The sequence below is a fragment of the Rhipicephalus microplus genome, chromosome 5 (genome assembly GCF_043290135.1).
Source record: "Rhipicephalus microplus isolate Deutch F79 chromosome 5, USDA_Rmic, whole genome shotgun sequence".
Lineage (NCBI taxonomy): Eukaryota > Metazoa > Arthropoda > Arachnida > Ixodida > Ixodidae > Rhipicephalus > Rhipicephalus microplus.
Window position 1 is genome coordinate 91,873,494 of NC_134704.1, and position 24,784 is coordinate 91,898,277.

General features: G+C 42.5%; 1 protein-coding gene across 1 annotated transcript; it reads left to right on the forward strand.

Moving 5' to 3' along the window:
• Positions 1–2,352: 2,352 nt before the first annotated feature.
• LOC119174349 (uncharacterized) lies at positions 2,353–22,173 on the forward strand. The gene is made up of 4 exons (XM_037425215.2): positions 2,353–2,508; positions 17,163–17,455; positions 20,697–20,778; positions 22,054–22,173. Exons 1-4 carry the CDS (start codon positions 2,469–2,471, stop codon positions 22,062–22,064), a joined length of 426 nt encoding a protein of 141 aa, XP_037281112.2. The 5' UTR covers positions 2,353–2,468; the 3' UTR covers positions 22,065–22,173.
• The last annotated feature ends 2,611 nt before the right edge of the window (positions 22,174–24,784 follow it).

A 24,784-nucleotide genomic window follows, 5' to 3' on the forward strand; every position in this document is an offset into this window, starting at 1 on the left:
GTGAGCGTACATTATAAGTTCATGAGAATCAGGTATATCGACAATATCATTTAAATAAGCAAGGAACAATATTGGCCCCAGTATAGACCCTTGGGGGACTCCTTGGTTCAACTTTATCTTTGCAGAAATAGTGTTATCCAGTTTTACATATTGATAACGATCTTCTAGGTAACATTTAAACAGTTGTAGGGCAACTCCACGCACCCCATAACTTGATAATTTATGAATCAATGATTTGAATTGTATGGAGTTAAATGCCTTTTGAAGATCGAGGAAGAGCCCAAGAGTATATTTTTTGTTTTCCATATTTTCGATTATCTTATCTTTGATATACAGTAGAGCTTGTTCTGTTGATTTATTTTTTTGAAAACCATACTGACTTTTTGTTATTATTTGGTGCTTATCAAAAAAGGATGCAAGTCTATCATAAATAACCCCTTTAAATATTTTTGATATTGTTGGAAGCACGGATATAGGTCGATAGTTCGCTAAAGTATTGATATCACCACCTTTATGTACTGCAGTGACCTTTGCTACTTTTAGCTGCTCTGGAAATACACCGTTAGTGAGGGTGAGGTTGATAATATAGGCCAAGACATTAGATATCAATGATGACACCATTTTTAACTCAACAGAACCTATCTCATCAATCCCTGAAGCAACATTGTTTTTAAGTTTTCTGATTAATCTTTCTACTTCAACCGGATCTGTGGGTGCGAGAAAAATAGAATACGGCAAAGGAGACTTATCAGGAGTTGGAGCATTATCTCGCTTTTCATCCGTTAAAATAAAGGAACCCGCATTTATGAAATGTTCATTCATGACATTGGCCAACCTTTCACCACTGAAAATCTGACCATTATTTGTTAGGTCCTGTGTCCTATTACAACCCTTATTTCTGTTCATAAGCCCATTTATGACCTCCCATAGGCTCTGGTCATTGTAAATGCTTTCAAATAATTTTTCATAGTAGTTCTGTTTAGCCTTCCGTATTTCTGAATTTAAAACGTTTCTGTATTTCTTGTACTCAGCTAAGGCGTCTGTGTTCCGCGAACGGATGAAATCATGATACAATTTATTCTTTATTTTTATGCGCCGGCAAAGATCACGATTTATCCAAGGCTTTCTGCATTTGTTATTTCTGCCACGTGAGCACTTCTGAAGTGGAAATGCCGCATCATAGCTAGCACTCAATAACGTCATGAATGTGTTATAAGCATCATCAGGATTTTCTTGTCTGTAAATAGTGGTCCAATCTATGTTCTGAACTAGCTGAAAAAAATTTTCCCGAGTAGCACACTGATACCTATTTTCTGTAATTTTTAAAGAATGTAGGACACATTTCTTGAAACATTCTGTATTTGTATGTATAGCTCAGTTGCGATGGTGTTTGCGCTGCTCTGTTTGAGGGCACGGGACAGCACTCACGAGGTCTGAACTTTCACAAATGTGAATGAAAGAAAAATTATTGAAACCGAGGGACGCGGTGTAAGGAATTCCAGGGGTGAAAAAATCAGATACCATACGGCGTGCGTCCTAATCAGATCACAGTTTAGAAACGTAGAATTTGAAATTATTCGTCTAAGTGCAAACAAAAAGCATATCTTCAACTTTAAAGTAGTGTGCTGCGGCAAGGAATGCCCATTTTAGAGTGCGTGGTGACTACGCAGTCAGCCAGATTCATTTGCAACATACATTCATATACACCCAGACGCATGCAAGTGCGCAAGAATATTGACATTTATTTTTGTCCAAGCGGCACCGAGTGGTCAGTGATACCCATGAACAGCTTAGAACGTTCTAGAGCTAGAGCTTTTATTTGAATTCCCCGAATGGTGCCTTTTATTGAGATGATGCCATAACACCGCATATCCCTTATTATTCAATAATATTCAAGATTTGCAATAGCTTTTAAATAAACCTATGGAGAACAGCTGATATGAACCATAGTTTAGCCAAATTAGGCAACACGACCCACTCCCAAAAAAGCCATTCTTTAGCCAATAGTTGCCAACATTATGTTGGGTCATTCCAGTAGACATTCACGAAATATGGTGGATACGACACCATTTCAAATTGTTTACAGTTCATAGGTCACCGCTAGCCGTTCCATTCACAAATGCCGATGTGCTACGCTAGAATATTTTGTAATGCGCCACAAATAATCTTTACCTCTGGTGTACTTCCTTCGAAGCACGGCAAGGAATATCTGACTTGGAAGGCGCTTTTCCTTGACTTGATATTTATATTTGAACATTTCCTATACTGCTTGCGAAACGAAGATATGCGAACAGTGCTATCGTAGTTCAAACACCATTTCCGGACAGACGAAATTTCCGGGAAGCTGAGTGTTTTTCCCGTGGATGCCACACATGGCTAGGCCTCTGCGGCGATACGTGATTCCGTGTTTCAAGAGTCAGACGTGTGATATCTGCTAAGTTTCAGGCAAGGCCTCAGAAGGTTCCGTCATGGACACCAAGTCGGTGGCATTCGCACTGCTATGCACAGGTACGGGTAACACATTAAATTTATGCCCTTTGCTCATCTCATTAAAGTGACTGCGTCCTGTAAAGTTTGAGGTTCATAAGATGCTTAGCCATTCGCTCTGAATGCACGGTGTTAAATTGGTATAAACGTGCTTGCTGAAGCTATGACTACTGCGATAAATCATACATTCATATCTCTCACATAAAGTTCACGTCATTTGATGTCATCAATCGATTGCAGATATAAGTCTATGTAAACAAATCAAAGAAATAACAGTATCAAGCGATTAAGGAGTGATAAACTCAGTAATTTTAGTTTCACTTAGATATTCACCACAGTGTACTACACACCCACTTGCGACCGATGCCATAAGCTTTCCGTCATCTCGTCCGTACCATGCCGTACTTCTGAGTACGTCTTAGTGATTTCAAATATATTCAGAACTAGTTGACGATTCATTATTTCCAGTAAGGATGCCAGGGCTTAATATTTCACCCCCAGAACGTAACATAAAAAAATTCGATTAGGTGCATTTTTTCCTTGAACCTTCCAGGTTGGTCGCAAGAACACCATTTATACTCTTGTTCTTGTGGTTAATTGGCTGTTCAGATCCACTGCTGAGCTTGATGTTGCGTATTCGATCTTTAGTAAAGACTTCATATTCACGGCAGAGACGTACTGTCCCAACAGGCATGTGGTGATAGTTGACCTTCAGGAAATCAATGACTCCTGAACAGCACAATACAGCGCAAGTTTCGCCAAACTGGATAAGTGGCATGAAAACTTGACTAATCTGAAATAAGCTTGTAATATTTAACTGCTGGGATTACCAATATGCTGTATTTAGCTGCGCATTCCCAAGTGAGACGCCACTCACTTCCCATTGCATCAGTTGGGGGACAGTACAACAGTTACCGATACGGCGGTCGAGTACAATGCTCCGTGTTGTAGGAGCAGATATTGACAGCCACTCTATTGCAATTCCGTTCTGATAACATCTGAACTACGTTTATATTGTCAAGAAATGCACACAGATGGCACATTGAAAGTTCCTTTTGTACGAATGAAGTGTAATTAGGGCTTGAGGTGCCAAAGGCAAAAAAAAAAAGAATCGCCAGATTCCACGTACCTGGGAACTGACATTATGCGAAGCATGCGGAAGGAAGGTGACCTCGTTGGAATTTTTTTCTTGAGCGACCCGTCATGAAATGACGCTGAATATATGTACAAATGTTGCACGCACAGGCATATATTGAAGAGCTGCAGATGTTTATATAACCAGTTGTTTGCACTTGCGCAACGATGCCAATTAGAACATGCATATTAGACACACCAGAAGCTGATATGTAGCGCTGATGCTCGCGAGGATGCTGGCCCTGGGCACTGCTACATAAATCAGCTTCAGCGCATCGGAAGTAACCACAATTGACGTTAACCTGACGTGACGGCTGTATCAAAAGAGTCCATATGCTATGTTTATGAAAATGGGTAGGCACCACTGCAACCACTATCAGCATTTCAAGAAGATGAACGTCTATTTCAAAAGTATTTCTGAGACCTGGCGTAGCTCTGTGGTAAAATACTTCATTTCCACGTAAAATGATTTGGTCAGTGCCGGCTGAGACCCTGACATTTATTGTTTGCACTCGTCGGGTCAACAGTACTGGTGTCGGGTAATTCTTAACACTCACGCTTTAAAATTGCCCATGTGCGTTCTCGTCGTTACTGGGTAGATATTAAATGTCAATCACCTGTGGCCCATACCCACATACCAGTTGGTGTGTGTCACTGCCTGACGGATAGTGCTTAACGACGTATGCAGCGGAATGTTGGCATTGTTCATGTCTTGACCGGTGCGTCATATTCGTCAAACCATCTCACCCTCTAATGTTAATTTTGTTTCCCGCCAAGTTAAGGGTATCACCATGAGAGCACACAACCGTAAGTAGATAGATAGATAAATAGATAGATAGATAGATAGATAGATAGATAGATAGATAGATAGATAGATAGATAGATAGATAGATAGATAGATAGATAGATAGATAGGTTCGCCAAATCTCGCTAAGAAATGCTTCACATTTAAAAATCTATCTGCCTTGAGTGAGAATAAAACGAGTATTCCGCGTGGCTAACAGGTGTTCCACCATGGGGATATGGCAACACTTCAAAATCCTCAGACAAAAAAAAAACCCTATACGAAAGTTATAAAAATTTGAAAATAATTTTTAATAAGCAAAAAGGTGCAATACCGAAACCAAAACCCAACCGGGCACCCTGTCTGTGTAAGACGTACTATTTGGCAAGAACCGGAGGCCATATACTGCTCCCGCTGGCGCGGAGTATGAAAACTGTGAGAGCCAGGCCAGCGAAGCGCCGGCCAAACAGCACAGAGGAAGGAGGAAAGCTTTTCCGTGCTATACCCGTGCCAAACACCACCGCAGTCGTCTTGTGGCCAGCACAATAAACCCTGTAGCGGCCAAAGTAGCGATGCCATCGGCTGCGTCATTGTGACGTGATGCCAAACATGACGTCACACAGACAGAGCTGCCAAGGATTCTGGCAAGCAAGGTGAGCTTTTCAAGGCAATATTTAATTTTTTTTCTAAGCAATCAGCGTATCTCTCAAGTTTGTTTTGGCATAAATGACAGAAATGTGCAAAGAAACGTACCCAGTGAATTTTGAGATTCATCGACCTCCAAAACACCGCCGTAGTTGGCCTTTAACGAGTGTAATACTACGGGGTAGAAGCGTGCAATCGCACCAGGCGTCTAGACACGGGAACTGCGCAATGAGTTCGAAGCTTAATGGCGCACCTTTTGCAGTGCCCTTAAGGTCGTGCACTTATTCACTATCAGAAGCAGCTACATCAACAACAAGATGTCCTGCTGCGAAAGTGCGTTTGCTGCTTTACGAATGCGTAGAGGGTAGCTTGCCAGGAGGGATATAATAATGTCAGGAGTTTTACGTCCCAAAACCATGATATGAGGGACGTCGTAGTGGAGGGCACCGGAAGTTCCGACCGTTTGCTGTTCTTTAGCCTTCACTGACATTCGAGAGTCCAGCCGCTCTAGAATTTCACGTGCATACTCACACCGAGCACCGTAACACCGTGAAAACCACGGTAGGCTGTTAAGAGGAAAAATTATGACGTCGTAGGCCCTTCGCAATGTTACTTGCGGTAGGCATTTATAAGAGCTTGAAACTTATTCTTACACAGACAGAAGTATTTCTTTCTTTCTTTTTTGCTCTTGTGGCAAGTTTAACCTGCCCATCGAGAAAGGCTGGCGATTGAGAAGATGATATGAACAGGGATAGATTACACTACAGCGTCGCACATTTTTTTTTCGACATATGAACGGCTTGAGGTGCACACGTGCTTTGCATGTGGATTGTTAAGAAGTGTATGAAAATGACGCCTGTTTTAAAGTGGTATATGAACGTCTTTATATTGGTCTAAGAAATACTGTGATTTTCAGACAGAACAACTAAGCAAATAGTGTTGGTGTCACACGACATACTTAAAATTATCTTCAACTTTTTTTATGGTGGAAATCGGATTCCGTGCTTTCAACAGTGCGTGATTTCATATGTGCGGTAACCTTGCGTAGCACTTTTTTGAAAGGTCGACGATCTCCATTATCATGAACCGTTTGTGTTAGATGAAGGTAGGTTATCATGCAGATCAGGAGACTACTAGGGGTAGTCTTCAGACGCCGCATTTAAATGGGTAATCTGTGTATAGGCTTCGCTTATACAATGTATTTTGTCCAACCATCGTGTCATTTGTCGGCTGTATTTATAACGATGTCAATGCGTTTACCCAGTAACCTGATGGCTTTCGTTAGATATATAATGATATATTCGTTTAAGTCACATTGACGTTTTGTAGGCGTTGTGTATAGCATGTTGCACTGCGTCAATATACCTGCACATATGTTTGTCCCACTGAGCTTCATGGGTACCAACGCTCCTTAAGAGGCATAACTGGCTGCATGCCACCAGTGTGCGGATGGCCATAGAAAAAAATACCTCCATAGGCGGATGTTGTATGTTTGAAAAGTATTTTAAACGCGCTGATAACTATCTTAAACAATACTGGTAAGTCCTAAAGAATTGATAAGATTTCATGCCACTGGGCAAAATTTAATCGGCATATCACTCGTGAATGCTTTTACTGAAAGACTGAGTCACGTAAGCGTAACACTGGCCGCTCAGTATTCATGACGAGTGTAAGCAAGCAGTTCATTTCTGAAACGCTTTCTTCACTATTTTTCACAGTTCCAAGAATTCGCTGCAAGTATTCCCCTTTGTGGCACTACGCTCACCTGGTTAGGTCGTAGCTTCCTTCTCTGGCCCCGCCGCGGTGGTCTAGTGGCTAAGGTACTCGGCTGCTGACCCGCAGGTCGCGGGCTCAAATCCCGGCTGCGGCGGCTGCATTTCCTATGGAGGCGGAAATGTTGTAGGCTGGTGTGCTCAGATTTGGGTGCACGTTAGTGAACCCCAGGTGGTCGAAATTTCCGGAGCTCTCCACTAGGGCGTCTCTCATAATCATATGGTGGTTTTGGGACGTTAAACCCCACATATCAATCAAATCATTAGCTTTCTTCTCTGCTGGAGTCTGTCGTGAACAGGTCCACTCGGTGCTCGGTCCGCGTTGCTGGTAGGGGTATATGGCCGTAGTCTGGTAGATGCCACTTCCGGTGAAGAGGATAGTCTGGTTGCTTTGCTGATGGGCTGGTTGAGGACATGGTAATGCAAGCTGGTAGCTGCACTGGCGTGGTCTGGTCTGTTTGACTACATAGCCCAATGGTTGGCAGGGCTGGGTGGTGTTTAAGTTGACTCGTTGAAAGCCAAGTTCTCGGCTAAAACTACGCTCTAGTGTTTGTTTATTGCTGTGAACTTACTGGAAGAAAGAAAGCTTGCGACTTTGAGCGGCTGGCTTGCTCACAGCTGAGCGTGTTGGCTCGATCGACAGACAATAAAAAGTGTCCTGCTACAACGAAGAAAAGTCATAAGTACTACTGGATAGCCTTCTCTGCATATGCGTAGCCACTAACGCAACGCCCACGAAGCAAGGTTGGCTACCGTTAGCTGCAATAACGCGAGCGGGAGATACTTTTTTCAATCCGTCGTCGATGCAGTTCACGTAACTATAACGCCGAAAAAAGTTCAGCAGAAGGCTGTTTAAATTTCAGTCGCAACGCAGAAAGGTTAACACAAGTGACTGGTGGTGGGCGCGAGAAAATATCGATACGCGGCTCTATTGTTCCCAAGTGCAGTGAAGGTGAGAGTGCCAAACACAGTCCATTTTAAAGAACAAGTTATGACCGGCAGAAAGCAGCTCATCTTGCTCTTAGCCCAACCAAAATACCATAGTTAAAATAAACCTTTGGGCACTGGTTATGCCTGACAAAACTGATTTCTTCTTCTTTTTGTTTACTCTAGAGTTCGGTATCATTATCGCTGCTGCCCCTAAAAAGCTGTTGTGTTTTCCGCCAGCCAGCCACCTTTGAAAATATAATGTGCTTTACACTCTGGCTATAAGCGTGCTCGAAAACAACACCACGTGTGACAACCTTGCCGCTCCAGTCTGCGGTAGCTCGTGCTAATTTTTTTTTCGTTTTGACCGTACAGGCCTCATGACTGCACTTTGTAAGAAACACCCGTTTTTTTTCTTATGAATGCGAAAAGTTTTCATTGGTGTGTTTCTGCGTATTCATTAGCTCACACGCCTCTTTTTCTGTTGCCGTTTTTTCTTGTCATATCGTCTGTTCACACACTTATGCATTTGCCAGATCGTTTCTGGACGAAGTGCAGTGCTGTGACATGACATTATTCGTTATATATGCTGCTGGTATTCATTGTGTACAACGGTCAACTCTCCTGTCTTGAACAAGGGAGCGTCACACTCGAAATGGCATGAGCGACATCTGTAGTATAAAACATCCCACGTATGAGCATGCGTGGTGCCGATGATGTGCCAGCATTGTAGTTTCTGTCTTTGCTTATCGCCGCTGCAGCGATGACAGCTTTGGCCATTGAAGTGCACTGTCAAGTCTAGCACCAACAAAAAAAAGTGAAATCATCTGGAATGGTGCTCTTTATAAAGTGAACGTAATATTGGTTTGTGGTATCATATATCGCTTAGTTTTTGGAGGTGTTTTTCTTTGTGTGCTAAATCACTCAAAGTGCTTTCAACGAGCAAAAGTGTTGTTGCTTCCGCACTGATAAACAAGTGCAACAGAGGCAAGTGACACATGTCATTGGAGCCGCGCATGTTCAGATGTCGCTCATGCCGTTCCGTGCATGATGCTCTATCATTCAGAGTTGACCACTCCACATCCTGTGTACATCACTACAATGGAGGCTTGTTCCGACACGGAAACGTCCATCTTTACAGTCTTACCCTCGTATTCAGAAACATTCCTTGACTTGAAACCGCCTTCAACGCAGCGCATTTGAAACGTGTCTGTGCGTTTGTGCTGCCTTGGCAGCGCCTACAGACAGCGCGTTTGAAACGCGTTTGTGCTGCAGGCATTGAAGTCGGTGGCAAGTCAAGTTCAATTCAAGCACCGATTCTGAATACGGGGGTTAGTCATTCTACACGCTTGTCAGAAGAAATGATATGTGGGGTTTGAGGTCACCAAACTATATGATTATGAGAGATGCCAGAGGGCTCCGGAAATTTCGACCACACGGGGTTCTTCAACGTGCACCCAAGTCTGAGAACGCTGGCCTACAGCATTTTTGTCTTCATCTAAAACACAGCCGCCGCAGTCAGTATTTGATCCCGCGACCTGCGCGTCAGCAGCCGAGTACCTTAGCCTATTGACCAGCGCGGCGGGGCCTTGTAATAAGTGTTGGGGCTTAACGTCTTCATTTATCACGTCTCTTGTACAAAAGAGCCATTTCTTACTGCTGGTATGCAGTCCCAACGAAGGCATGAAATACTTTCAAGGGCAACAACAAGAGCGGCAACTTTCGCAATAGGCACATTTGAACGAGCAAGCCGGTTTATACTGATAACCAAGAGTATAGCTTCATGCGCTCGCTTTAGACACGGACTCTGAATAATGTATGCTGCTTAATCGATGATTTATAGGTAAGCACAATTGTATCTCATTGCTCAAATGATAAATAATAATATTTAAATGTGAAGTTTCAGATCCCAAAAGGACGATATGACTTTGAGGTACACTGTAGTGGAGAGCTGCGGAAATTTCGACCACCGAGGGGTTGTTTAACGTGTTGTTAAAACCAAGTGCATGAGCATTCTCGCCTCCATCGAAAGTGCGGCTGCCGTGGTCGTGATGCCATCCCGCGAACTATGGTTCTGGAGTCAAGCACCACAGTTATCTATATAACACCGTGGCCGGTCCTTACAAGAGAGAAACACTGTATCGCATATACTGTATAGAGTACCAATAGTTCTGCTATCCATTTTCGAAAGCCCAACTCGACTTCCTCTGCTCACCGGCTTAGTCAATGCGCCATGCACTGCAGGCCATTCCTTATTGGCTCGTAGCAATGCATATCAGTGAGTATTTTTTAATGTTAGATGATACTTCGACTCGGGCTTCCTTAGTGCGTGTGTGTGAACTTTAAAGGTGCGGTAAAGGGCTGGCCCAAGATTACATACATTGATATGCCGATATGTACACGCTATCAGAGGTCAATACCCATCGTCCATACCATGTTGAATGCGTCGGTTTTTGTCCAATCTGAGGTGAATCTTTGTTGACTTGTGAACATCTTTCAGATTAAACAGCTGAAAAAAGAACATGCAAAGATACTTTCTGATTAGAGCATAAGAATCTATTTCAGAAAACGAAAATTCGGCAGGCACAAGGCCTTGTGAAAATCAGTTTCAAGTGAAGCAGGCAGTGAGTTGTCTTGTACGTTGTGTTTTTCTGGCTTTCAGTCAAGGGTTACGATGTGCTTCTACGTGTTTTTGTAAGTGTGCTAGTTGTGTGTACATCATAGATTTACCAGGAACACCGTTTCTGAAAGCGTTCAAATAATATTGTGTAATATCATTACTTAAGTTAGAACGCAGACGCAAGCGTTATCAAATCAAAGTGCACTTTACGGTGTGATGATGTGAATAAAATTTCATTATTTCAGTATCGTATTTCTCTAGGACAAAAACAAGTGCGTTTTACAGCTTTCTGAATCATAGAAATGTAAATGCAATGTTCAATAGAGTTCTATAAAAGTGGTGCCAATGATCAAACCAGAATCAACGTTAACCCGACAAGACGCTTGTATCATTAAAGTTCACATGTAATGTATATTTGGGCAATAAAATTAGGTAGTTACGACTAGAACTACCATTTACATTGCACCAACGTTATGCTTGCACAGCATCTTTGTTCCAAAGAAGTTTCAAGAACCGGCGTGCCTCCGTGGTAGCATGCCTGGCTGCCAAGCAGAATGCCTAAGTTTGATTTCTGTTGAGATCCTGATTTTTATCCTTTACGTTCGACGGGTAAACGCTGCTGATGCCTGTTTTTCGTAACGCACTGCCATTCAACTTTCCGATTTCTGTTTTCGCCATTACTGGGTAGATGTAAAATTCTCAAAAAACCATGGCGCACACCCGTATACAACGGTATGTGGATGGATGGATGGATGAATAAATTTATTATGGTCCTTTGGTGCGTACGTTATGCCCGCAGCGGGCCGCTTCTATGTCGGAACAGAGAGACCTTGCCCCTCCACCGCGTCACGGGCCCAATGGACAACCAATACTTGTATATGCCCCATGTTTCTAGAGAAAGGCCTCGATTATGTACACGGCAAGATTTTAACGTTATTCATGTCGCGACCAGGCAGCCATGTTATACAAACGCTTTTACACTCCCACGCGAATTATAGTCAATGCCAAGTCAACGAGGCGATCTATACATACATACATACATACATACATACATACATACATACCTACATACATACATACATACATACATACATACATACATACAAACAAACAAACAAACAAGCAAACAAACAAACAAACAAACAAACAAACAAACATACATACATACATACATATATACATACATACATACATACAAACATACATACATACATACATACATACATACATACATACATACATACATACATGCATGCATGCATGCATGCCTGCATGCCTAAAAAGCTCCGAAAGTGCCTTTGGTACGCCAAAAGCACTTTGGCGACCACGATTTTGTCAAACCTCATGTGATTGGAACACTTCAAAGCAACATCGAATGTGAAACGGCCATAAAATTTATTATCATTAGGTTGACCTCAAGTGGTCACACCGCCATTCGTGAGATCTACCAATCAGGAATGCCGGTGATTAGCTAAAGGGCTGACGTACAAGGGGGGGGGGGGGTGTCGAAAGTTCCCAGATCATGCTGTAGAATTTTCCAGATCATGCTGATGAATTGTGATTACATGAAATACTAGCCTGCGAAATTTCACCTCCCCCCTCTTGTACGTATAGGCCTACATACTGAAATCCACAGTCATGCTCTCTGACTTTACACAGACACAGCATCACATATTCTTGGAAAATGAAAGAGAATTTTCCCTAGAGCATTACAATAAACGAGTCTGCTTTTCTTAACAAATTGTTTTCGTTGTTAAGCTTTCAGAATGTTGCTCGTAGAGCCATGACAAGGTTTAATTTGAACAATGAAATTAAAGCAACCGCAAAACGAACGTATATTCATTTTTTTTTTCAGATGAACATTCGATGGGGGTGACAATAAGCTCATCGCATAGTGCTCTGTCACAAAACAATAACCATTCACCCAGAGAGGGGCTGGCGCAAATATGCTTACGTTGGCACTTACAGATGCTGACAATATACCTCGAGCATACACCACCTTAGTGATAGTTTAAGACACATTTAAATGCGTGTTCAGACTTACGTCGAGCATTGTGCCCCTGCGTCATATAATTCAACGGCCTCTCTTATGGATAACGTAATTTTTCATGAATAAACGTGAATTGATTCGTGTTTTGAGGGAGCAGTACGTCACAGAAGAAAGTCCAAGGAAACTTTATTCCCCTAATGTGCCCAGAATACGATATCGAGAATTCCAACTTTTAACGTCACAGTGACGTCATATTCTTTCAGTGAATTGGGAGCGTGGGACGAAGGAAGAATCACACATCACGAACGAGACTTCCTTCGTTCGACGTCTGTTTTTGCACTACAAGTTGTCTGAACAAGTACGAAGTACCAGCTATAGCAATTGCTCTGTGAGACTGACATTCATATGCTAAACTTGAGGTGGTAAATAAAAAAAAAGGAACCATAATCTGTGGTTTCACTGCTGATAACACAATGTAAAGATAATGAAATTTGAAAGAATAATATTAGGGTACATATACTAATGTATTAAAGGGAATTTGGGGCGCCTTAAAAAGGAAGCATAGGTGCATTTTTGACCCTACTGAGATAATGCCGTTTTCAAATATTTCTGACTACCCTTCCGCAGCTGGGGGGGTGGGGGGGGGGGTTCCTTTTATTCAGACACGCATTGTAAATCCTATTTAAACAATGAATGATGAGCGAAACGCGAACTGAGGCACGCAGCTGCTCCATCCTCTATGGTGGGATCAGATGACGCCACCAACTGATGACGTATCTGAAGACGTGATGAAATCCGCTGCACGCCACCACGGCTGACCAGTGTGTAAACATAGCTCACGTGCTTTCTATCATCATCAGCCTGACTCGTCCACTGCAGGACAAAGGCCCCTCCCATGTTCCGCCAGTTAACTCGGTCTTGTGCTTGCTGCTGCCAATTTATACCCGCACACTTCTTAATCTCATCTGCCCACCTAACCTTCTGTCTCCCCATAACCCGCTTGCCTTCTCTGGGAATCCAGTTAGATACCCTTAATGACCAGCAGTTGTCCTGTCTACGCGCTTCATGCCCGGCCCATGTCCATTTCCTCTTCTTGATTTCAACTTTGATATCCATAACCCCTGTTTGTTCCCTAATCCACTCTGCTCTCTTCTTGTCTCTTAAGGTTACACCTGCCATTTTTCTTTCCATTGTTCGCTGCGTCATCTTCAATTCAAGCGGAACCCTCTTTGTAGGTCTTCAGGTTTCTGCTCCGTAGCTAAGTACCGGCAAGGTACAGCTACGGCAAGGTACAGGTATACCTTCAACTTGAGAGATAGTGGCAATCTACCTGTCATAATTTGAGGGTGCTTGCCCTCCACCTCATTCTTATTCTTCTAGTTACTTGAATCACGTGGTTCGGCTCCACGGTTATTACCTGCTCTAAGTAGACATAGTCTTTTACAACTTGAAGTGCACCATTACCTATCTCGAAGCACTGCTCTTTTCTGAGGTTGTTGTACATTACTTTCGTTTTCTGGATATTCATTTTAAGACCCACCTTTCTGCTCTCCTTGTCTGACTCCGTAATCATGAGTTGCAATTCGTCCCTTGAGTTACTCAGCAATGTAATGTCATCGGCAAAGCGCAGGTTACTGAGGTACTCTCCACTAACTCTTCAGCCTACTGTTCCCATTCTAGGCCTCTGTAAACCTCCTGTAAGCACGTGATAAATAGCATTGGGGAGACTGTATCCCCCCGCCTTACGCCTTTCTTAATTGGTATTCTGTTGCTTTCTTTATGAAGCAACAGAATTTTTCTCGGAAGAGGCACATTAACCTGCTGACTCCCCATCCTTCACTTCTTGTGCGCCATGTCACCGTCGCTGACTTGAATGCATATTGAATTAAAGAAAACGGTTCTCTGAGTTATGAAGCGGAATAAAACTGGCGGGATGCTTGTGCTCAATGCAAGCTTTCGTATTCTACCTTGCGCAACCTCTCACCTTATATCCCCCTCCCCCATTTTTTTCATTACTGCCCCCCCAACACATGGGCGCCTTTGGCCGAAATTCCGTCAGTGAAGATCTGTAGGTCAACGTAGAACACTATCGTATCCGATCAAGTGCATGCGATCCCCCTCCGTACAGGCATAGAGAGAGAATAAAATTTTGATAGCATTGGTTTGGGAAACCGACCGAAGCGAGAAAGCCTACGCAAACATGGCCACGGCGGCGCCTCCCCGAGTCCCGACGTGACGATTCAGAAAATGCACGTTGGCTCTGTTCTAGGGTGCACTAAGGTCAGGCTGGCGTCGCCACCACACCCTTTGTGATATTGAGAAGAACCACCTTAATGCACGGCAACACCGCGCATCCCTGCGTCCAGTGGTTCACGCTTAAGCAGCTCATGTTTGTGAATGGAAACACATACTTAAGCGGAACGTACATATCTTATCTCAATTCTTTTTAGAATCAACTGTTCAAAATGTCGTCGTTCAATATGGGGGTTTTAAATACTTTACGGTGAAGTGCCCACTTAGATAATAATATTTCATGCAATATTTCGATGCGTGAAACCGCAATAAAGCTTTATTTTGCACCTCGTAGTGCTTGCGAACTTTATTGCATCATTTAATAATCCCGAGAACGCTGAAGCACTTTTTACTACGTAAGCCTGGTGACCAAACAACTAGCGAATAATTGCCGAGCGTGTTCGGAAGACCAGGCATTCGGGAGATCAAGCAAAAGGAGATCAGACATTTCTGAATTTAAAGCTCACAGCTGGTCATTCGGCACTCCCACTGCTTCGGGGTGGGATCGTTTTCTTGTTATCATTATTGTGATCTTTTTTTTTCTTGCAACTTCGCCTGACACATACCCATGTGTACATAGCTGAACAAAAAGGACATCAGGTAGGGACGTATCTTACTACACTCCTAATAGCTACTACTGTAATATTATGCTCAAAAAAGTCATGCACGCCTGAGTACAAGTTTTCTCGAAGCCTAAGACCACAACGCATTCTCTATGTCTACCTTTTGTTAGCCAAAGCCAAGGATTGATAGAGTGTAAAAGATAGAACAAACGGACATTTGGTAAAAGAAAAGCAGAGGCTTAAGTTAGTGTAAAACAAATACACTATCCCAACAGATAGTGAAGGAAGAAACAAACTATTCCTGCACATTGATACCCCCCCACGAAAGGTGCGAACACTCTACACACAGTCTGCTCTTTATTTCACGAGCAGTTTGGTAACTGACACACATAAAAAGCCTTTGTAACAAAGAAGACATTGCATAGCTGCGCACAAGCGAACACCCAAAGTTCTCCTCACCCCATCTATGCTTGCGAGGCACGCTTGACAAGCGTGACTGCTAACGAGCAGTGCGACTCAGTGTTGCATATTCGGCGCAAAGACACAAGCTGTCTGAGCGGTGGTGCACTGTTCCTACTAATACCAGCAGACCTAAAGAGTTTCGTACCTCATTACTGAGTTTTAGTAAATCTTAGTTTTCTCTATATTCCCGACCGCTCTATTCGCGTAACAAAATAGGTTAGCCTTTTTTAAACGCTACTTTTGTCAGCAATAAAGTGTTATGTCGTCATTTGCTTGCGATCATTGCGGCAGCGATGAAACAATACAGCAAGTTCTCTGTCACTGCCCTCCTTAGAGCGTGCAAAGACGGCAGCGAGCTGCTGCATTAGCTCGCTTTGACTACAGAGTCTTGTCAGAACAGTCGGTGCTTGAAAAGTGACATAGTCTGTGTTCGCACAGAAAATCAGTGAAGGCCTTATTGAACATTTTGCGTGGTAGTGGCCTACTAAATAGACTATAGCACCCCAGCTCACTTTTTTCCTTTTCTCTTTCACACTTCTATTTTGCTCTTCGCTTACTTCCCACCTTTATTCCTCATTCTCCTTTTTTTTTAGTGCAGGGTCGCAAACCGGATGCTCCAATTTCTGGTTAGCCTTCCTGCCTTTCCTTCATTTTATTCTCTCTCTCTAGGCATTGACACATTTGAGCTTAAACAATATTAAAACACCACACCCTTTCAAACAAGCTCACCCTTCAAATACTTTATGTAGCGCGAGAATCGCTTCTTTAAAAATTAGTACGGTGGTATTACTTCACGAGATGAGCCACCGAGCTACTACACCTCAAACTTGATAACGCATTTTGAACGTTTTTTGCAGCACTTAAAGCATCTCGTGACACCGGCATTATGGGGGCGTTCATTTTTTGCTCAATAGAACTATTAAGATGCATTTTTTACATTGAGGAAATACACAAATGGAATTCAACTGCCCAGCCATTTCCGGAGTGGGAAATGGGCTGAACTTTTTCATGCCCAAGAATAAAAAAAATGAAATTGCGGCGAGTCCTAATTCCACGAAGTGGGATTGGAATAGAATAGACGTGCTCATTTCACAACACTGATGTGCGATGTCAGTGCTTGTTAAAAAAACCAGATGGTCAAATGATTCTGAGCCCTTATTTACGGCGCTTCTCATCTCATTGCGTTGTTGGGACGTAAAATCCCAGATAATATAATTCATAAACAGTGTGAACGACTAAGCAAAACAGCGAAAACCAGGACCACATAGGTGTCCATCAGTCCTACACTGCCTTTTTAGCATTGCCCTCCAGTGCAAGATATTCTTTTTTTTTTACAGCATCATAGATGCCCTGCAGCGTAGTTCTGTAAGATTTCTCGAACCAGGTGACTTAGGAGCGTTCAACTTCATCGTTGGTGTTCCGGCTGCCCTGTTTTTTTGTCACTGTATTGCACCAGAATAAGGTGACATGTCTCTTTTTCCATCAGTGCTCACGGTCTACGCCCAGCCGTACGACGGGGCCACTTTCCGTGCACCCGGTGATTTCTACGAGGATCACCCTGGTGGACTGAATCGTGGAGGCGGTCTCGAAAGGGAGTTCGCCGGTGGCCTCGAAAGGGAGTCAGTTGGTGGCTACGGAGGCGGGTATCGAAACCGGGGCCCTCAAAGGTTTCCAGTGTACGCATCTGAAAGCTATCCCGCTAGAAGGCCGGGAAGGCTGCCAAATCGGGAGATCTACCCCGGAGGCTTGCCAGGAGGAACCAGCCCGACACTTTGCGGAGTGAGTAATATTCTGCACAGAAGTGTCAATGCCTGAAAACGACAGCGCAAGAATTTCAGTGCTGTTAAGGACAGCGTGTTGGTGGAACAGACAACAGTGTTACGAGGTTACGTGCACATGGCTACAAGGAATGTTGGTGAATTCTCCTAAGTTTTCATACACAGAAATACCGAAAAAAGTGCAAGAAAGAACAAGCACCGCTGTAGCGCAACTACAAAAGCTTCGGACACGTTATCCGATGGTTGCAGGTATACCATCCTTGGTGGCCAAAAGGGATATTTTCATCTATTTGACATTTCTGTGCATTATTCTCCCATTTCCTACGCAACTGTTGCAAAACAACAAATGTGATGCCATATACCATCCATAGCTTCGTTGTCAAACTGCTTCGCTAGAATATGTACAGAATGAAGCCTTGATCTGTTCTTTTTTCTTTCCAAAGTGGCCAGTACCATTTGGGAATGTTACGGCACTACCAGTGTTCGAATGCGCGTTAGTCAGTTTGAACACTTCGAGAAATACAGTCGCATGCTATGTCTATCATGCACTTCCGCGCCTACACCAATTGGTTTCTGCTTATTATTAGGGTTCAATAAATCGCGAAATAAATGAACGAAAATTGTGATTTACTTAAGGAGGGCTGTGTTAATTTCCAACTGTGTGTAATTTCTCTACAAGTATATTTTGAGTGTATGTGTGAAATGAACTTGCCAGGAACGTTGATATAAAAAAATGGCGTGCGCATTAGGCGCCTGGATTTGTTTATTGATTTATTTATTGCACCTTCAAGGTTTTCAAGTATTGCAATGGAAAGGGCACCTACAGATATACTATCGAGTGCCCCTCACATAAAAAGAACTGTAAGTAAAAATGTGTTGAATGTAAAAATTACGTGAAATTGTGAATGTGATTAGGTACACGCGATCACTGTATACAGACTCATGTGCATCTTCTATTGAAAATTCTCACTTGATGGAAGCTTCCTCTTTTTTCTCAGAAGCATCACGGTACTGAAATAAACTGAATGATTAGGTTATTGCACACTGGTGGCAGAGAGGCATAGTTACCTGAGACTACATACGGGAGAAAAACTCACTGTTTCGAAGGAATAAATCCGACAGCACTTGATTGGAATGCTATACGAAGAGCGACACGCTGCTCGAAACTTGAAGTGTGCTGCTTAAGCACAAAGAACGCACAAAAAGAACACGCACAGGACGAGTACCAACTAACAACAGTCAGAATTCGACATTCACAGATTGCTGATCGAATACAAGGAAGGACGCTCGAAGAGAGCACGCCGGTACACACAAGATGAGCGTTAACTAACGACTGTAACAGCTGTTACTTCGGGCCTGAGAAGCACGCTGCAAGTGTACACCATGCACAACCGACTAGTACATACGTTGCTGTTCAAGCTAAAAGCTCAATCTTTTTCCCAAACTGGGCAGCTGGCGTTTGTCTAACATGGCGTTTGTATAACATGCGACGTTTCCTTCGTGGAGCCGGTAGCTTCAACGGAAACTTCAAGGATGACAGGTTTGTACGAGCAGCTGTAGACTCGTAGTGATGTCCTACGAAAAAAGACTCGCACTCTGCTTGGTCATACTGTGTGTGTGTGTATGTGTGTTTGTGTGTGCTTGTGTCTGTTTTGTTATATGGTTAACGATGCTTGGTTAAAACTGGTTAAATCCTCGCCTTTGCTCTAGCTCTTGTCTTCTTTTATTTTTTTTAGTTGAAAGCACCATACGTACAAACCATACCCCACTGACAGGATTCGTGGGCCAGCAGAGGCGATGTCACCATTTACGGCAAAGTACAGGCCAGAAACCTGTACTCTGCGCCCCCCCCCCCCCCCCACACACACGCCACGAGAGTTGTGTCTGAAAGAAAACAAGCTCCGCTGTGGATTCAAATGTGTAGATGAATCGATGACAGCCTCCTCACAACGGACGGCTATCAGTGCCCACCTATCCGGGGATAAACGGGAGGACTAATCGATCCTTTTTATTGCTATGAGGGGTTTTTAGCGTACTCAGGGATGAACATCAGAGGTACTGAGTTGTCATTCTCGTCAAAAACGATGCTTTATATCAGAGTGAAAGCTGCATGTATGGAAACATCTAAAACGACAATGTTATCAACAACAGTGCTTTACTTATCGAGAAATTAAGGTAAATACACAAGAACACAAGCACAGCAGTAGGACGTTTTCAAAACAATCCCGATTACATCAGACGGGCCACTTACAGTTAATCACCAGTAATCGACCTAACTGCAATAATTAAGGAACCTTCAGTGCATCAAGAGACGCAATAAAATGCTGCTTGTTCGTTTCTGTTTGGTTCATGCATTCTAAAAAAATATCGAGTAAAAAGGGTGTCTTTTTGTCCCACAACAATAATCGTCATCAGGCTTGCGTGCGCTTCCTTTCTTGAAAACTCGGCGGTGGCCACTTTCCTATTGAGAATGCAATGTTACCCTGATAAGGGGCATGTCGATCGTGACCGCAATGTACCGGACGCGGGGCGATAGCGCAAGGATGGAACGCAATATAGAGGACGATTATTGTTGTGGGACAAAAAGACACTCTTTTTACTCGCTCTTTTTTTAGAGTGTGGAAAAAAGAACCGCCGGAACGGGACGTTACTATGGGGAATGGCGCGAAGGGTTCAGAAATTCAGTTTTCTCGTGGTTACACGGGACAGGTAATGCTATCTAGCGGGGCGCAATTGAAACAAAAACGTCTGCAATCTCGAAGCCAATGGCGGGAAATTTATCAATGGCCGTCATTGCTGCTGCGGCTGCCGCTGCTTTCGGACTGCTGCTATTAGCGCAGTAAAGCCGGGGAACGCTGTGCATCGCAGCAGTGACGTGTGCCGGTCCGGTCGGTTCGCTTCTATAGGCGGGTAATTTGAAGTGCGCCAACCCAATGCGGACCACTAAAACGTTATTTTATTTCAAAGTAGACCCTTTCTTGGCACAAAAGTAACACTACGAGATTTCTGAACTGCCGTTTCAACAATCAACGTTGCCGTTAGTGCCCCTTTAAGCACGAGGAGGCGTGGTCGCACGTCAGGAACACAACGTTTAATCTATCAAGGCTTGCTCCGCATTCCCTAAACTTCATCCTTCCCTTTCTCTAAGTCTCTCGTCTCCCCCTAGCCACTGCCCCACTTCCTTATTTTGAACAGTGATATTGACAGAGAAATTGTGTATCTATATTTACGTGGCTTTTCAGGGTCACATATGCCCCGTCGGAAGCCGGTGTGTGTCACTACAGAGCAATTGTGTGAGGAAACCATGCCATCCTACCAAGATATGTGAGTGGATATGACGTAGTTAATTATTGATGCATTGGCGAAACAAACGATGTGTTGGAAACAACTAAGTAGTAGATAAGAAATTCTGCAATATTTGTTGACCAAAGAAATTTTTCGTTCTAGCTTGCAAAAGGAACCGTTATGTTATGCATTGATTTTCATTTAATTAAAAATAGAATACAATGATTAGATTTGGGGGGGGGGGGAGGAAGCATGCTTTATCGAGCAAATGGATGCATTAGAGAGTATGAAAATGTTGTGTTCCAAATATGGTAACAATGCATAGTTAACATTCGCAATTATCACTTGCTTCCGCATTTCCCTGTTCATCGCTGTCCAGAACTATTAATCAGTAATTCATTTCACCGATGCTTTCCGATAGGGCCTCAATGTTCTTTTACTTTCCCAAATGGTTTAGACGTGTTCAGCTGTTACATAATTTAAGCGAGTTTTTGTCGACCACACCTCACAAGAAAGATATCGACGTAGTGGTAGAAAACACTCCTGATAATATCACAAAGAAAGGGCCCTATATGCTCTCTTGATTGCTAAATGTCGTTAGTGCCAACTGCCGGAAGAGGTCGTTCAGATAACAGCAGCAAACGCTACATATTAGCAGTGAGTACAAGTTTTTTTGTAGCTATTGACTTTATTTCGCTTCATTTATAGGGAAGTGTTTCTCAAGGAAATCTTCTTTCCGTAAATTATGTACAATATGTTTTATTATTATCGATGTTCTCGATTTCATGGTTCAATGTAGCCTGCTCGTTACCACCCAGTGAGCACTAGCCACTTTGTCAATGTTTTACGTGTGTGCCCTTCTTTCCCGCAATATCTTATAAGAGTTGCGTACCTCAAGGACGTTTATTTATTAAGGGAGTTTATCTGCTACTTAAACAAAATGCTCCTTTGATTTGTTTGGCATTTACACTTTCCCTCTAGTTAACAAATGGTTTACTTGGAAATTGACTCTGCACTTAGTGGCAATTAAAAAAATACCACAATTTTTCGCAACCTATAAACTTCGACCTTAAGCTGATCTCAGCGTTGCAATACGCCATGACACAGTTAAAAAATATTATAGAAGGTAGGAACACCAAGCTTCATACAACTCTTCGGTGCTGAGCAGAAGACAATTATTTTTACAAAACAAAAGAACTAAGTTTCGTGTTCAGCATTGATGTGCAATAGTTCCTTGAAATTTGCATATTGAGCGTGCTACCAGAACATTGTAGCATGACCCGTGTAAAAAATTCATGGCGATTTGTTTTGCAGGTGTTTCCTAGGTCACATACGATTCAACGGGCCAGACAAATAGCAGCCACATCTCCAGAAAAAATATGAAGAAAGTTATGTCTCGCTTTAATTAAGCGGAAATAAACTAGTATACTACAATGCAGCATACATTGTCAGTCTATGACAAGTGGATCAGCACTGAACTGGTGCTGGTGAACCAGTAACAGGTTTGTGTTTTCGACTTCTCAATCTTTATTCTAAGAATATAGAGCTTATAGTGGCTTGATTGGGAGTGTCACTCTGTTATTTGATGGGTGAGTGCAGTATTGTTCCGCTAAGAAATCCATGTCTGCTCTACACAATGACGTTGTTCTCAAGCACTGAAGAAAATGATATATAGAGAGAGGGCTGAACGCATATATTCATTGTGCCTGCGTGTTATTGCTTTGATTATGTGACATGTATGCAATTGCAGAGCGCAGATGAAAAGAGCGAGTGTCGCGAGAAAATCAGTGCCATAAAAAGAGACGCCCCACCATTCATACGGGATCGTTATTTATTACATGGCAAAAGCTGCCGTTGTTTGCTGTTGACGTGTGATAGACTGAAAGCAGCGCTTTATAGCTTCACAGGCACGACCACTGTCAGCATCATTAATAATATAATTAGAGTTTTTTAGGTACCGAAACTATGATAAGTTTACGAAAAACCACGTATTGGATGTTTCATGTAATTTTGAACGTCTGGTGTTTTTTTATATTGTTGATATTGTTGATATTGTATAGAACACAGGCCTCTAACATGCAACCACCGCAACCGAGATTGAGCCTGCGACCTTTAGGTCAGCTGCCGAGAGCTTTAACCACTGCAGCACCACGGCTGACTCTGCAACATTACTGAATGAGGTGAAGATCTTTGTGTGACATTGCAGTTTCTTATACAAATAACCAGGAATTTTCACCTGCACTCACGTTCACAGGTACTGTACTGCCTTTTAAAGCAGCTGATAATATTCTTTTACAGGCTGGAAGGTTTTTGTTTTTTGTTAGAAATAAGCGCAACATATTCGAACAATTGGGTGTTCGATTTCACAAATACAAAGTTATGGCACCACGTAATCGTTAAAGTAATGACACTGGGAACGCCGCGATACGCTTAATGAGGAATAAAATGCATGCATTTTTGGAGTTAAACGAACAAAAATTCTTGTCATGTCGCTATTACTCCCACCACCCTTCACTATATCAAGGACACGTATTTTATCTAGCAAGCAGGACAAACATGGATTGCACAACGCGTACAGACATGACACTCGAAATTGAAGGTAATGATGAACACCTCAATTTGAGCTTTCGACTGAAACGCTTTGTCACCTCTTTTAATTGTAGTAATTGACAAATACATTATAAAGGCACGAGGTTTTTTTTTTTTTTCGTTTGCAAGCTGAGCGCAGTGTGTGTGAAGGACGGAATGACGTTCTGGTAATCTTTCACATTGATTTATCTATAGCACAATAAGCTATTGAACGAATCAGCCAATCATTTTTTTTTTCATTTCTTCAATGCAAACAGCCTAGACTCAACACGACTGCGTTTAAAACATGATGCTAAATTCAACGAAAAAAAAATATGAAATCAAAAACCTTATTCCAAACTTCAGGATTTACTGATATGGACTGGTCATCGTCATTAAAGCTGAGAGTATAATAACGTTGTCTAGCCTATAATGTCGAATTTCATGCGGGTGAAAGATTGTGTTTGAACAACAAATGAAACCCTTTTACTGAAGGAAGATGCGTCGGGTTGCATTGGTTGCTACTGACAGTTTTCTACGTTATCTTGTAAAAGAATTCCGAAATTTACAAGTACATATTGGCGGAATCCATTTCCGATGGAGGTGTAACTTTGTAGGCGCGTGTGCTCACATTTGGGTTCACGTTAAAGAACCCCAGGTGGTCGAAACTTCCGGAGCCCTCCACTACAGCGTCTCTCCTAACCATATGGTGGTTTTGAGACGTTAAAGCACACATATCAATCAATCAATATTGGTGGAATTAAGAAAGTTGATGTCATCATTACTTACCGGCCTATCGTGGGTCTGATGAAGATCTATCGTCGTAGAGCACCTTATTGATCAATCATGATTAATTTCGATGCCAATTTATTTTGAACAGAGTGACAAAATGCTGTTTAACAAAAATCTGAAGAGGGGTCAACAGAAACAAAGCTTGACTTATTTGAGAGAAATGCAATCAAAGAAAAGTGACATAAAGCATTTGCTCTCCATTGGCTATTATAAATAGTAAAAAATAAAGTTACCTTATGCGGGCAATATACAGTAAGGATAGTGCGGTAGAAAGAAATTTGGTTAGCCCTGCAATAATTGATCGCATATTGTTCAATCCTTACTGCAAGGGAAACACTGTCCCGAAGGCTCTCACGTAGTGCATGAAGCCGTCATAGTCATGAACAATACACTCACACACGACAATAAAGAAAGCATAAAACTTTCAAAGCAAACTGAATAATTAAACATTACTCGAGTTAAAAGGATGAGGTCGTTGAACGCTAGCTTAAATGCAATAATGCTTAACAGGTGAGAAGTAAAATCAAATAAGTAGAGCATAAAGAAAACAATAAGTGCGAGTTCCAGCCCGACGCAGTGACCTGAATAACTGCAAGACAATTAAAATTGGCAGAACGAGAAGTGTTGTTGGTTGACTTCATATTTAGAAATTGAAGCTGGCAGGTCTTATACATTAGGAAACGTT

What these genes read in the sequence shown, in the direction of transcription:
- LOC119174349 (XM_037425215.2), top strand. Translation starts at nt 2,469, where the DNA reads ATGGACACCAAGTCGGTGGCATTCGCACTGCTATGCACAG. An exon ending in ATTCGCACTGCTATGCACAG is followed by an intron (nt 2,509 to 17,162) that starts GTACGGGTAACA and finishes TTTTTCCATCAG; the next exon opens with TGCTCACGGTCTACGCCCAG. An exon ending in CCAGCCCGACACTTTGCGGA is followed by an intron (nt 17,456 to 20,696) that starts GTGAGTAATATT and finishes GTGGCTTTTCAG; the next exon opens with GGTCACATATGCCCCGTCGG.